General features: G+C 36.9%; 1 protein-coding gene across 1 annotated transcript in view; it reads right to left on the reverse strand.

The window, feature by feature from the left end:
* CACNA2D3 (calcium voltage-gated channel auxiliary subunit alpha2delta 3) overlaps nt 1-16,173 on the reverse strand; it is a 688,395-nt gene that overhangs the window by 358,293 nt on the left and 313,929 nt on the right. Inside the window, exon 5 of the mRNA XM_058170578.1 lies at nt 12,686-12,848. Within this exon, the coding sequence (XP_058026561.1) occupies nt 12,686-12,848 (163 nt within the window). The remainder of the gene's footprint in view (nt 1-12,685; nt 12,849-16,173) is intronic.

Consider the following 16,173-nt stretch of genomic DNA (forward strand, 5'->3'; position numbering starts at 1 on the left):
CGTTTTCAACTACTCCTTGAATTTCTTACTCAATTTTGTCTTTGGAGTTTCTTAGGATGGTGGATATTTTTGGTTTGTGCAGAATGCTGTCTTGATGTTATGTTTGTGGAGGATCTTGCTGATTCTGTCTGTGGTGCCTTTTATATATGGGAGGAGGGCTGTGCCATTTTCTTGCTCTCTGTCTTGGGTTTTAGTGGGGGTTCTTTGGATTAGTTTGGTAATCTTATTTCTCTGGAATCCATTGGATGTTAGTACGTTTGTGAGAGTGTGTAGTTCGGTTTTAGGTGTTGTTCGTCAGCTAAGCATTTTGTTCTAGAGATGAGTGTCTTGGCTACGGAGTTGATCTGTGCTGGGTGGTGGTGTGAGAGTGCATGCAGATAGCGGTTTGTGTGTGTTTCTTCTGGTAGATGGTGTGTCCTAGGGAGCCATTGGGTTTCTTGTAGACTAAGACATCTAGGAAGGAAGTTAGTTGTTAACTTCTGTTTCCATGGTGAACTGTATTTTGGGGTGTAGGCTATTGAGGTGTGTGAGGAAGTTTTCAAGTTTTTCTTTCCCGTGTGGCCAGATTATGAAGGTGTCGTCTACGATCTGAGCCAGAGTTTGGGTTTGTGATCAGATTTTCTAGTGCTTGGGTTTCAAAGTGTTCCATGTAGAGGTTGGCAATGACAGGTGAGAGGGTGATCCCATGGGTGCGCCTTCTATTTGTTTGTATTTTTGTCCGTTATAGATGAAGTATGTGTTGGATAGGCAGTGGTTGGTCAGATCTAGGATGTGCTTGGGGGTTATATTTGTTTTGGATAGCTGTCAAGGCTTCTTTGATTGGCACTTGGGTGAAGAGGATATGACATCAAAGCTCACGAGTAGGTCGCTGGGCTGTAAGTTTTGTTTCTTTATGATCTCTATGAACTGGAATGAGTTTTTACGTGAGGCGATGGATTCTGCATAGGGCTGTAGTTGTTTGGCGAGAAATTTGGCTAGGTTTTGTAGAGGTGAGCCTATGGAGCTGACTATGGGTCTGAGTGGGTTCCTTCTTTGTGTATCTTGGGAGGCCAGAGCTTAGGGCATCTGGATGATTTCTCTGGGAATGATTCTTTGTTGGATTTCTTCGCTGATGGGGAGGCTTTTATTTTGGATCTAGTGGTTTTTCTTGCTGCTGCAGAGGATGTTGGTGATTTGAGTCTGATTTTGTTAGCGTCATCGGGTTGATTTTGGTCAGGCTGGTTTCAACTCCGCATATAATGGTCTCAGTGGGATGTATTTGGGAGTGACTGCAAAGTTGAACTTTGGAAAGGACATCGGTTTCAGCTTTGGTGAGGATCCTATCTGAGATGTTATGCACTGTTTGTTTCATGTGTGGCTGTGAGGGTGGAGGGGTTTGTTTTCTGGCGTCTTGTAGTCTTCGGAGTTTGTTGGTGTGTGTGTCTGTCTGTCTGTGTGTGTAATATAATTTCTCTAAAAAGATATCATCTGACCAAAATCATCTGGTGAGCTTTCTAAATCCAACAATTTAAATATTTCACAGCGTAGCTATCATTCCTATTTTCTACTCATCCAAAACACAGCATGGATGTGTTGATTATTCTCTCTGATTAGTACATAATGCCTCTACTCTGAACTCTTACAAATTTATAAACTGTAGTCCTGCAAAGTTTATTTGCAAGATTTCAGTCATTTTTCTCACTGTCAATCATTCCAATGTTTTATCTCTAACTCATCAACTACTACATATGCAAAAATATTGATTATTGCAGCTGAACACTTTATCAAGCTTTGGTAAGACCACTCTTGGAATATGCATCCAGTTTTAATCATCATGATATAAAAAAGATGTTGATACTCTAGAAAGAGTGCAGAGAAAAGCAACAAAGATGATTAGGGATCTGGAGGCTAAAACATACAAAGAATGGTTTAATGAAAAGAAAGACTAGGGGTGACATACTAACAATATTCCAATATCTAGGGGGCTGCCACAAAGAAGAGAGATCAACCTATTCTCCAAAGCAATCAGAGCTTTGAATACAGCATGCATTTATCAATTTTTAGCAACTCAGCTCTTAAGACAAAGCAAGCCAGTAGAAACTTTATAATGGAATGACCTTCTCCCCCACCCCCCACCCCCAGTCTTCTCTTACTTTCACCGAGCTGAAGAGATCAGGAGACATTTTAACTCCAATTTATTCCAGCATGATCCTTACATTGGGAGAAGCAAACAAATTGTTCAAACTAGAGATACAAATTCCACAGAGATCTGAACTGGGGGAAAAAACCCTGATTTTTACCAAGTATGCTTTTTCAAAAGCCAATTACTTAAGTATATATAACATATAAAAATAATATTCTGAACACACTAAAAACTCAATAGAATGTAAAGAGATTGAAGGATGGTGATTATTTTTAAATGCAGAAAGTGTAGTATTCCCGGGAGTTATTTTCAGAGCTGATGGGGCAATTCCCCAAATTGTCCACTTAAAACATTACATGGATTTTTTTTTTCATTTATAGCAGGATTGGAAGAAATATGTTGAAAATAAATTAAGTAAGAGGTGTAATTGGGTTATAGAAACATATATTTCTTTTCCACTTTCTGCCTAGCTTTAATTTTATGTTACACCTGTTAGGCACAATTTTCAGCACTGTATTATTTGGCTGTGATCATGAAATGATTATACTATATGAAAGCTGAAAGTATAATTTTACAGCAATATATTGTCTGTTTTTCCAACTTGAATTCTGCTTATTTATCTACTGCCAATTTGCTTTGACCATTAGTAGTTCAGATTCTTGTAGGAAGAACTATCTAGACTCCCAATTTACTGCACAACATATATTTCTTTTCCACTTTCTGCCTAGCTTTAATTTTATGTTACACCTGTTAGGCACAATTTTCAGCACTGTATTATTTGGCTGTGATCATGAAATGATTATACTATATGAAAGCTGAAAGTATAATTTTACAGCAATATATTGTCTGTTTTATATTTATCAGTTGAGTTGAAGTAAACCATACTGTATCCCATTGAAAATAATGCCTAAAGATATTCCTGAAAATATTTACCACTTATCAAAGAAAAATGCTGAAATTCTGGCAACACAGGTAAAATAATATTCTGAACACACTAAAAACTCAATAGAATGTAAAGAGATTGAAGGATGGTGATTATTTTTAAATGCAGAAAGTGTAGTATTCCCGGGAGTTATTTTCAGAGCTGATGGGGCAATTCCCCAAATTGTCCACTTAAAACATTACATGGATTTTTTTTTTTTTTTGGGTCTTTGGTTATTCGGGTTTTCTCCACGTAAATTGAAATTTCCAATAACCAAAGAGATATATATATATATATATATATATATATATATATATATATATATATATATATATATATATATATATATATTCCCATGTTTTGTTCTACTCACAAATAATTATTTACTGATCTAATTTCCATTTCCATTTAGAAAATGCTCAGAATGATTTATTTACTCTGAGATAGTTTCTATTCTGTTGAATAAAATCTTAAGCCAAAATTCTAAAGGAGAATGTGAGGAATATTCTTGTTTTGTAGAATGACTCTGTTGCCAATTTGGATTGATCAAATAAATAAATAGCCACCTTGAGCATGGAATGATTAATGGGTAAAAAGGTTATGTTCCCATAATCTCTAAAAGTATCTAAAAGACCTTCCTTCCTATACGTATTGCTCTATATTCCTTTGAACTCTTACAAATTTATAAACTGTAGTCCTGCAAAGTTTATTTGCAAGATTTCAGTCATTTTTCTCACTGTCAATCATTCCAATGTTTTATCTCTAACTCATCAACTACTACATATGCAAAAATATTGATTATTGCAGCTGAACACTTTATCAAGCTTTGGTAAGACCACTCTTGGAATATGCATCCAGTTTTAATCATCATGATATAAAAAAGATGTTGATACTCTAGAAAGAGTGCAGAGAAAAGCAACAAAGATGATTAGGGATCTGGAGGCTAAAACATACAAAGAACGGTTTAATGAAAAGAAAGACTAGGGGTGACATACTAACAATATTCCAATATCTAGGGGGCTGCCACAAAGAAGAGAGATCAACCTATTCTCCAAAGCACCTGAAGGCAGGATATAAATAAACAAATAGTCCCTGAAACAATTGTGCTAAAAGATGAGCAGAAATGCTTCCACCAAGGGTGGGCAATCTTTGGCCTCGGCCTAATTTCAAGAGTCCTAGGAGCAGCTCCTATCAGCAATTGTGAAAGAGGCAGAGTCTGAGGAAAGGGTTAAAAATGCAATGTTTGGAGTCATTATGTTGCCACAAGTGATTCAAGTCTAGCCCTCCTTGAATTTCATTAACCCCATCTTGGATGAGATCTACCTACTTATGTTACTCCATTTCAGCTGGGTGACCTTGGACCAATCACTTTCCCTCAGCTAACTTCACCTCACAGGGTTGTTGTTATGGGGAAAATAGGAGGAATAAGGTATGTTGCATATATTTGCCAACTTTAGTTGTTTGTAAAAATAATGAAGGCAGGAGAAAAAGGAATGGATGGAAACTAATCAAGGAAAGAAGCAACTTAGAACTAAGGAGAAATTTCCTAATAGTGATTTATTTGTAATTAATCAGTGAAACAACTTGACTGCAGAAATTGTGGATGCTAGAGGTTTTTAAGACGAGATTGGACAACCATTGATCTGAAATGGTTTAGGGTTTCCAGCTTCAGCAGGGAGTTGGACTAGAGGACATGCAAGGTCCTTTCCAACTCTATTATTCTATCTAATCTATTAAGATAAAATCATTATTAAATAAATCAATAAGATTCAATAATACTGTGTAATCTGCTCACTTGTCTGTTTTTCCAACTTGAATTCTGCTTATTTATCTACTGCCAATTTGCTTTGACCATTAGTAGTTCAGAGAACCAGTTGTTGGAAGAAATCTTATTTTGTTTTTTCCACTTTACGGGCAAATCCTGTAAGGAAGGCAGGAAGGAAACATTCTGGTGTTGTTTCTAGCCTAATCTTTATTGCCCTGCTTACAGAAACTGCCTCTCTGGTTAACCTTTATTACATTGTAACAGTTAAGGTGAAGTGTCCATCAATGTGAGTGATGTTGAGTTGGCCATGCCCACACAGTCACATGACCACCGAGCCACACCTACCCAGCCACACCACACCCACCAAGTCACGCCCACAGAACTGGTAGTAAAAAAAGTTAGAGTTCACCACTGTTTCAATGCAATCTTTGACCTATATGTCAATCTTTGACCTATATAGGTTGGTACCTAGGAATTTTCTGGAAAGCACAAGACTGAGTAATTCCAATGTACCTTTAATCATTGAGGGTCATTTAATATATAAATTGCTTATTATGAACTGGATTATTAGTTGAGGTCACATATGATTATAGGCAGTGGTGGGATTCAGCCAGTTCGCACCTATTCAGGAGAACCGGTTGTTAACTTTCTAAGCAGTTCAGAGAACCAGTTGTTGGAAGAAATCTTATTTTGTTTTTTTCCACTTTACGGGGCAAATCCTGTAAGGAAGGCAGGAAGGAAACATTCTGGTGTTGTTTCTAGCCTAATCTTTATTGCCCTGCTTACAGAAACTGCCTCTCTGGTTAACCTTTATTACATTGTAACAGTTAAGGTGAAGTGTCCATCAATGTGAGTGATGTTGAGTTGGCCATGCCCACACAGTCACATGACCACCGAGCCACACCTACCCAGCTGGTCTTTAGGGCAGAGAACCAGTTGTTAAATTATTTGAATCCCACCACTGATTATAGGACTAGTAACTAGTGACTGATTTTATTGTAATCTCATTATAGATGTTTGTTACTGTGAATGTTTTGTTATTTACTGTATATTGTTACCATTAATATTTTATATCGGTTACTGATATTTATGATGTTATTTATTCATTTGTCAGATTTGTATAGCACATAATAGCTTAGTGACATTATTTACAATGGATATTTTAATTATTCATCGTATAAAGTGATTTATTCCCATACTCATCTCTGAACTGAGGTTATGCTTTCTGTATTTACATCTGCAACTGATAACTGTAGTTCATCATACTTGTCCATGAATCCTACCAAATGAAACCTAGAGATATGAGCGACAAATGTACCAAGCGTATTTTCTGTGATGGAACATCACAGAAAAGATTGGGTGATGTCAACAAATACTATTTTTTTTCTTTGCTTGTATCAATCAGGGGCGAGTAAATAAATCATTTTGAGCATTTTCTAAATGGAAATGGAAATTAGATCAGTAAATAGTTATTTGTGAGTAAAACAATCTACTAACATGGCTGAATATATATATATATATATATTTGTTTTCTGAGGTTTTCGAGGGTGTTTGTATGTAGGTCTTTGGTTATTCGGGTTTTCTCCCGCGTAAAATTGGAAATTTCCCGAATAACCAAAGAGATATATATATATATATATATATATATATATATATATACATATATACATATATACATATATACATATATATGTAGGTCTTTGGTTGTTCGGGTTTTCTCCCGTGTAAAATTGGAAATGTCTTGGCAACGTTTTGACGAAGTCTCATTCGTCATCTTCAGGCTTCAGCTTCGTGCTTCTGGGAGCAATGTGTGATCGCAGCTGTTTCTTCCTTTTAACTGCTAGTGGGGGTTTGAACTGATTGGGTGGGAGCTTGGCTGTGCTCTGATTGGATGGAGGTTTTTTTGTGCTCTGATTGGCTGGGGGTGTGTCCTGTCTGGGTGGGGGCTTGGTTGTGCTCAATTTAGTCTGTTTTGCAGGGGGATTTGAGCTGGTGAGCTGCATAGCTGTTGCTTGGCTTTGTGGTGGTGCTACATCTTCATAGTGGGTGTCAGTCTGCTGCATGTATGGATTGGAGGTGTTTGAAATGGCTAATGTTGCAGCTGCGGTCTGGCTTCTGGTCCTTGGTCATGCTTCATCATCAGTGTGGGTTTGGGTCTGCTTTCTGGGTGGATGTGTGGTGGTGACATCCTGTGTGGACCTCGTGAGCATGGGTCTGGTGTCATTCCTCACGTTAGGGACTCATTTGTCAATAAGGGTGGGTTTCCAAATGGCTGGTAGGCGGGAGGTATCATCTTGTTTTTTCATGCTGTGTGGGCATTTTTCTATCTTGATGGCTTCTCTGATTATTCTGTTGTTAAAGTGTTCAGTTTTGGCGATAGTTCTGGTCTTTTTAAAGTCAATATCATGTCCTGTGGCTTTAAGGTGTTGGACCAGGGAAGACTGGTCTTAAGACCTGTCTGGTCTTCACCAGACCAGACAGTCTTCACCAGACCAGACAGTCTGCTTCAGACCTGCAGCAGACTGACACCCACTATGAAGATGTAGCACGACCACGAACTCAGACTAATCTGAGCACAACCAAGCCCCCACCCAAACAGGACACACCCCCATCCAATCAGAGCACAACCCCCCCCATCCAATCAGAGCACAGCCAAGCTCCCACCCAATCAGTTCAAACCCCCACTAGCAGTTAAAAGGAAGAAACAGCTGCGATCACACATTGCTCCCAGAAGCATGAAGCTGAAGCCTGAAGATGACGAATGAGACTTCGTCGAAACGTCGCCAAGACACTTCCAATTTTACGCGGGAGAAAACCTGAATAACCAAAGACCTACATAAAAACAACCGCGAAAACCTCAGAATATATATATATATACACACACACATACATACATACATACATACATACATACATACATACACACACATACATAGAAAATTCTGCATGACTTGTCTAGTTCTATTCCTCGAATTTTTAGCAATAAGAATGGTGTTACTTGGTGAGATTGAGAAAATACTGGGGGATATTCTTTGGATTATTTGATATATCTGTCACTATTAAAATGATTTACAGAACACTAGGATTCTATGTGTACCTTTATTATGTTAATTATAATTAATTAAATAAATTTATAATTATAATTTTAATATATTATTAATAAAATTATACTATAATTTTAAAACTTAATTTATTCATATTTTTCCTTTAAGAAATACTTTCCATCGATCATATATTTGCATTTTCCTTTCTGTTTAAGTATCAATTTATAAAGTTAACATTATCTAGCTTTGAATCAGTTCCTATTAATGTATGAATCAGTATATGACTGAAACAGATTATGGCTGAAAACTAAAATAATGCAAACTGAAGAGAAGACAAATGGGAGCAAAAGGGTTTGAATGCAAGTATGTGAAGACACAATTCTTCATTCATTCAAAAGTTCTTCAGACATTCAGAGAGGAGTTTATGGTTTCGTGTGTGTGTGTGTGTCTGTCTGTCTGTGTGTGTGTAATATAATTTCTCTAAAAAGATATCATCTGTCCAAAATCATCTGATGAGCTTTCTAAATCCAACAATTTAAATATTTCACATCGTAGCTATCATTCCTATTTTCTACTCATCCAAATCACAGCATGGATGTGTTGATTATTCTCTCTGATTAGTACATGGAGATAATGCCTCTACTCTGACCTCTGTATCCTAACATTAGCAATTTTCAAACAGCCAGACATCAACTGTCTCTTAGATTAAGAATTTTGTTTTCTGATTTTTGATAGCTCTCTCATGCAAGAATAACAAGTGATTATTTAATTTGAAATTAAAAAAGAATTCCAATATAAAATTTAAGGAGACATATACGTGATATTTTCACTGTATAAATTACATGTTTTAGGAAAGTAAAACAGAAATAACAACAAAAAGAAGAGGAACCCAGGAAACCAAGAAAATAAACTCTACATTTTTAAAAAACTTTACTACATTTCCACTTTTATACACCAACAGAAGGCTAAAATTCCAATCCCATCTATAATATAAAGCTATACAAAACCAGCTGCTAGTCTTTCAACACAGCGACATCAGGACTGAGGCTTGAAATAAAGAATACACAATTCCCTTTCCCATCCATCATCCGTATTCTAGAAATGTTTACTGTACCAACATTGAGAAGTATTTTGCAGACCTTTTTTTTTTTTTTTTTTACATTTATACCCCACCCTTCTCCGAAGACTCAGGGCGGCTTACAATGTATAAGGCAATAGTCTCATTCTATTTGTATTTTTTTTTTTTTTTTACAAAGTCAACTTATTGCCCCCCCAACAATCTGGGTCCTTATTTTACCTACCTTATAAAGGGTGGAAGGCTGAGTCAACCTTGGGCCGGGCTCGAACCTGCAGTAATTGCAGGCTCTGTGTTCTAATAACAGGCTTCTCTACTGCCTGAGCTATCCCGGCCCCTTGAGTAACACATAACCCAAGGAGACATAGTAACAGGTTTTTAAGATTCAGGATTCTACGTAATTATAAATCAAATTTCAATTTACCATAACCAAATGTTACCTGTGAAAGAAGAGATTCAAGTCATGGTATTCATTGCATTCAAGCAATGCTAATAGGGGTGGTTTTTCTTGCTGCTGCTGTTTTATAACTTTTATCCAATAGAGTAAATAGATGCAACTGAGGCTCATACTGAGTGAAAAGTTCTCCCCATAATTTAATGATGGAATAAACCCTTTAAACTAATTTCAGAAATATGTTGAAAATAAATTAAGTAAGAGGTGTAATTGGGTTATAGAAACATATATTATTTCTTACAAACTTCAGTTCCAAGGTGGGTTTTGTATTCAGGTTAAAGAATTCATGACATGAAGGAAAAGGAGAGTGAAAAAGCGGCCACATTTGCAGATGTACATTGCTGACAAAAAAGAGCGCAAGTTTGTGCTTCCAAAAAAGAGCATAAGGAAAAAAGGTCCTTTTCAGAAGTCATTGATACAAAAATTGCCATGTTATACTGTGTCAATGAACATAAGCCAATATAATTATTAGAAATTAGTCCAGATCAATCCATATCTTTCTTCAGCATATTTTGATATGAAAGCTGAAAGTATAATTTTACAGCAATATATTGTCTGTTTTATATTTATCAGTTGAGTTGAAGTAAACCATACTGTGTATCCCATTGAAAATAATGCCTAAAGATATTCCTGAAAATATTTACCACTTATCAAAGAAAAATGCTGAAATTCTGGCAACACAGGTAAAATAATATTCTGAACACACTAAAAACTCAATAGAATGTAAAGAGATTGAAGGATGGTGATTATTTTTTTAAATGCAGAAAGTGTAGTATTCCCCCGGGAGTTATTTTCTGTGAGCTGATGGGGCAATTCCCCCAAATTGTCCACTTAAAACATTACATGGATTTTTTTTTTCATTATAGCAGGATTGGAAGAAATATGTTTTTATATGGATTGCTATAAAATGTATTACTTTGTTTTGAATGTTTTACAGAGATGTTTCATTTTAATACATTACTTCCCCAATTTTTTTTTTTTTGGGTCTTTGGTTAAACTCCCACAATGACATCAGGCTACTTTCTTGGATAAAGAAGCAGTTATAAAATTACAAATGTATACAAATTGGCCCAAATACACCCCAAATGGAACCATGACAAGCCCAGTGATGAGAGAGGTTGCAGAGCAAAAATTATTCACATACGTACACACAAACACATACAATTGAATTTTGACAATCTGTTCCAATTGAGAAACAGGACTGCTTCAGTGCAATGGCAGAATAAACAAAGCCTGAACACTAAGAGAGGCAAATTTAATGCAAAAGTCTTTGGTTGTCTCCTGTGCTAGCTCTCTGTTCCTTATATATTAATAAGTTGACCCTAACTTTAAAAAATAAACAAATAGTCCCCTGAAACAATTGTGCTAAAAGATGAGCAGAAATGCTTCCACCAAGGGTGGGCAATCTTTGGCCCTCGGCCTAATTTCAAGAGTCCTAGGAGCAGCTCCTATCAGCAATTGTGAAAGAGGCAGAGTCTGAGGAAAGGGTTAAAAATGCAATGTTTGGAGTCATTATGTTGCCACAAGTGATTCAAGTCTAGCCCTCCTTGAATTTCATTAACCCCATCTTGGATGAGATCTACCTACTTATGTTACTCCATTTCAGCTGGGTGACCTTGGACCAATCACTTTCCCTCAGCTAACTTCACCTCACAGGGTTGTTGTTATGGGGAAAATAGGAGGAATAAGGTATGTTGCATATATTTGCCAACTTTAGTTGTTTGTAAAAATAATGAAGGCAGGATATAAATAAACAAATAAAAAATAAATGATGACCTGTGTAGTACAATAATATCAACCTAAGTTATTTTGGCATGAAATATATCGCAGGTAGGCAAATGTGAAACATGTTTTCCCCTTCAGAGAATGAGAATAGGTTTTTAAAGTAGGCTGACTACAGCTTTGCTGATATAATTCAGAAAGCTCAAACTGCCAAGGAGCTGCTGATACAGTTCTACAGAGGAATTATTAAGTCTGTCATCTGCACCTCTATAACTGTCTGGTTCTGCAACCCAACAAGACAGACACAGACTTCAGAGGATAATTAGAACTGCAGAAAAAAACAATTGCTACCAACCTGCCTTCCATTGAGGACTGTATACTGCACGAATCAAGAAGAGGGCCTTGAAAATATTTACAGACCCCTCACATCCTGGACATAAACTGTTTCAACTGCTACCCTCAAAACGATGCTATAGAGCACTGCACACCAGAACAACTCGACACAAGAACAGTTTCTTCCCGAACGCCATCATTCTGCTAAACAAATAATTCCTTCAACACTGTCAAACTATTTACTACATTTGCACTACTATTAATCTTCTCATCGTTCCCATCACCCATGTCCTCCCATTTATGACTTTATGACTGTAACTTTGTTGCTGGTATCCTTACGATTTATATTGATATTGATTGTTTCCTGATTGCTTATTTGTACCCGATGGCTATCATTAAGTGTTGTACCTTATGATTCTTAATGAACGTATCTTTTCTTTTATGTACACTGAGAGCATATGCACCAAGACAAATTCCTTGTGTGTCCAATCACACTTGGTGAAGAAAAAAAATTCTATTCTATTCTATTCTATTCTATTCTATTCTATTCTATTCTATTCTATTCTATTCTATTCTATTCTAATAAAGGACTATCCTCTGTTATGCAAAGAAGTTGGACTGCCCAAGATACCAGATTAGTGTAAGAAATATTTGGGGTACTCTCCACCTTCTTTCAGTTGTGCACACGAGTGCTAGTACTGTTTATTAAATAGTAATATACAACTTTCATTTCACTAGGTGAGTAGGATGTTTGTCTGAAAACAGTGAATGGTAAATACTAAATCAATGAGAAAGGAGATGTAATACTGCCATAAAGCTACTGCTTATATACAGCAAAACCTTGAGAGTCTGTAGATCATTGTCTAGAATGTAGTCGATGCAAAAGATGCTTATTTTGCAACCTACCTGGTCTCATCATTAATGTTCCAACTTAATCACAGAATTGGTCACTCAACAATAAGAAATTTAAATGGAAGATTATAGATGATTATGCCTAGCCCTGAACATCCTATAGAACCCAAATAAAGATGCAATACTAAAATGGGAAAATATACACACATTATTTTTCTTGTGATTGAAACTATTAAATAAATACTTTATTAAGGTTTATTTTAAAGATATAGAAGCTTTAGTTTTGGGGAAAATGCATTCATCTCCATTCTCAGTGAACGTGACATCAACGAAAGTTGATATCATCAAAAGTATGTTGACATTGCTAAATGATATAATAGAAAATGTTTTCCTTACCTTTGTTGTACATATTTGTTGGCACTTGGACATCACTCAAAGTGACATTCACAGGCAAATTATTGAAATGGTCATTTGGTTCAAGGATGAATTCCTTTCCCAGTTCTAAGAAGTTTCCATCTTCATCTCGTTCATTAATGAGAACAGCATTGAAATATTCATACTGAAATAAAAAAACAGTGATGATAAATCTATAAACTGCTTTGTTAATACACTTAAATAAAACCAAAAATCTGCCTAATATGGCATGGGTCCCACAATGTCCAAGCTGATGCATAAGAAGGCCGGAAGAATAATTTAATAAATTATTATGTAGAAGTAAATCATAGCTGAACCTGAAAGCTATGTATACATTTGTTTGATTGGTTGGTTGGTTGGTTGGTTGACATTTTTTACCATTTCAGTTATGATAATCCCAAGAAACTTACAGTTTGAAATAGATATCATTATTAGCAGTCTAAAACAATATGGTAGTAATCATAATATAACCGCAACATAATAACCTATCTGCATATATTCAAAGCACCACACTTAACAATATAGTCTGAAATGAGAACATTCTGCAACACTGGAAAGGAAGTGGCTATCCTTGACCCTGGGAGAGACTATTCAATAAGAGGAGGAATACCCACAGAGAATGTCCACCTCTTGAATCCTGTCACATTTACCAATAAATGGCGACTCTAAGGAGTCACTACCTGTTTGTAGGCACTGAGGAAGCAGATTCTACATCAAACAGACAACCCTAAAGATACTAGGTCCAAAATAAAAAATGACTTTATAGCCAATTTAAATTATATACAGAAATAAACTAACAACCAGACAGCTCTTACAACATTGACTCAAGCCTTCCATCCTGGATGAACGGCTGTCGTTTGTTCATTTGACAGCCGTCTCCAGGAGGGCCTTCCACCAGGTTCGCCTGGTTCAGCAGTTGCGCCCCTTCCTTGATCGGGATGCCTTGTGCACAGTCACTCATGCGCTCGTTACCTCTCGCTTGGATTATTGTAATGCTCTCTACATGGGACTCCCCTTGAGGTGCACTCGGAGGCTTCAGTTAGTCCAGAATGCAGCTGCGTGGGTGATAGAGGGAGCTTCGTAGCTCAGCGTAACACCGCTCCTCGCAGACTGCACTGGCTACCTGTGGCCTTTCGGGTGCACTTTAAGGTTTTGGTTACGACCTTTAAAGCGCTCCATGGCTTAGGGCCTGGGTACTTACGGGACCGCCTGCTGTTACCGCATGCCTCCCACCGACCCGTACACTCTCACAGAGAGGGACTTCTCAGGGTGCCGTCCGCCAAGCAATGTCGGCTGGCGGCCCCCAGGGGAAGGTCCTTATCTGTGGGGGCTCCCACACTCTGGAACGAGCTTCCCCCGGGTTTACGCCAAAAACCTAACCTTCGGACCTTCCGCCGCGAACTGAAGACACATCTTTTCATTCGCGCGGGGCTGGCTTAAATTTTATCGATTTTAAATTTTCTATTACAAATTTTAATGGGGTTTTAGTTTTATATATTTTAAAGTTTTTTAGGCCAATTATAAAATAAGTTTTTTAATTTGTATTTTAAATTGTATATTGTATTGTTTGTTTTTTACTTTTTGGCTGTACACCACCCTGAGTCCTTCGGGAGAAGGGCGGTATAAAAATCGAATTAAATAAATAAATAAATAAATAAATAAATAAATAAATAAATAAATAAATAAATAAATAAATAAATCCTTTATAAGGTAGGTAAAATGAGGACCCAAGGTTGACTCAGCCTTCCATCCTTTATAAGGTAGGTAAAATGAGGACCCAGATTGTTGGGGGCAATAAGTTGACTTTGTATATAAATATACAAATAGAATGAAGACTATTGCTAACATAGTGTAAGCCACCCTGAGTCTTCGGAGAAGGGCGGGATATAAATGCAAATTAAAAAAAAACATGATGTTACATGAGAGCAGCACACAAGCAGCTGCATTCTGGAACCCTGGTGGTACAATTTATTGGCAGGTCCACCTCTTGACAGGATTCAAGGGGGGACATTCTATGTGGGTACTCCTCTTATTGAATGCTTCTTCTGCCTGCTGTGCACACCAATGGTTCAAGGCCCCTCACCTCTACCTCCTCATCTCTGCTCTTCTGGCCATCCTGCCAATACTGTAGCCCTATGTTTTGCTGCCCTGCTGCTCCTACTGCTCTGCTGCCCGTGACTTCTGCTTCCTTGTACTCTACCACCACTGCTGCCCCCAGTTGATCTTCATGGTCTTTTTCTTCCTATTCCTGACAAGTCCAGCATGGCCTGCTTGTGTGAGGCCTTCAGAAGGCTTGAATTAATTCTTAGAGAATAGCCAGGAATAGCAATAGCTACCAATTATGTAGATTTAGAGGAAACGTGTTTGAAACCAGCTGTTGGAGACCACTTGTGGGAGAAAGTTTTGCACACATATATTCCTTTTAAATTCCCCATGGTATTAAGCTACTTTCAGAATGACTTAGCGGGGTTCTTTTTATGTTCCTATGACATTTAAAGGAGAAAGATTTACAGATTACAGGATAGATTTAATTTTTCTTCCAACATTAAATAACAGATAAGCAAAAAGCAATTTAGATAATAATATTGATTATTTTTTGCATGACCTAGGTCAAACGGAGACTACATCAAGCTCTTGGAACAAGTGAAGTCTCTGGTAACCAAGGATTTTAAACAGTGAAATAAAAACAGAAGAGAGAATATGGTGTTAAACATGTCATGTGTTTTGTTGTTATGGTACTGTTTTACCTTTACCTCAAATACTATATTAAGTGCTTTGTAATCATAGATACCAAACTCAACCAAGATCTTCATACAATTTTCTATAGTTCTCTGATTTAGTTGCATAACAAAGATCTATATAAATTCTTCACCCAACCAGTTGAATATTTTTCTCAACAATTGATCTTAATCATATTTGCAAGACTTCACACAATAAATCATTACAGGCAGCAATTAAATAATGATAATTCAACTGTTTGATGATAATTACCCTGTCTTTATTTATTTATTTTTATTTATTTTATTAAATTTTTATACCGCCCTTCTCCCGAACGACTCAGGGCGGTGTACAGCCGAAATAAAATACAGAGTATATACAATTAAAAGAAATTAAAATAAACTATTACTAAATGGCCGGTAATTAAAAGATTTAAAAATTTAAAATATTACTAAAACCCCAATTTAAAATCCACTATTTATGCCAGTCCTGCTTGAATGAATAAATATGTTTTTAGCTCACGACGAAAGGTCCGAAGATCAGGCACTTGACGTAAGCCAGGGGGGAGTCCGTTCCAGAGCGTCAGTGCTCCCACAGAGAAGGCCCTACTCCTGGGGGCCGCCAGCCGACATTTAAATCTTTAAATTTAGGAAACTACTTATACTGTCAATCTAACTCAATACTTTTGTATCCAATGGCATAAATCCTCAGAGCTTCAGGCACAATATAGTTTCAGGCACTACACTCTTTTT

This window comes from Ahaetulla prasina, chromosome 2, assembly GCF_028640845.1.
Source record: "Ahaetulla prasina isolate Xishuangbanna chromosome 2, ASM2864084v1, whole genome shotgun sequence".
Taxonomy (NCBI): domain Eukaryota; kingdom Metazoa; phylum Chordata; class Lepidosauria; order Squamata; family Colubridae; genus Ahaetulla; species Ahaetulla prasina.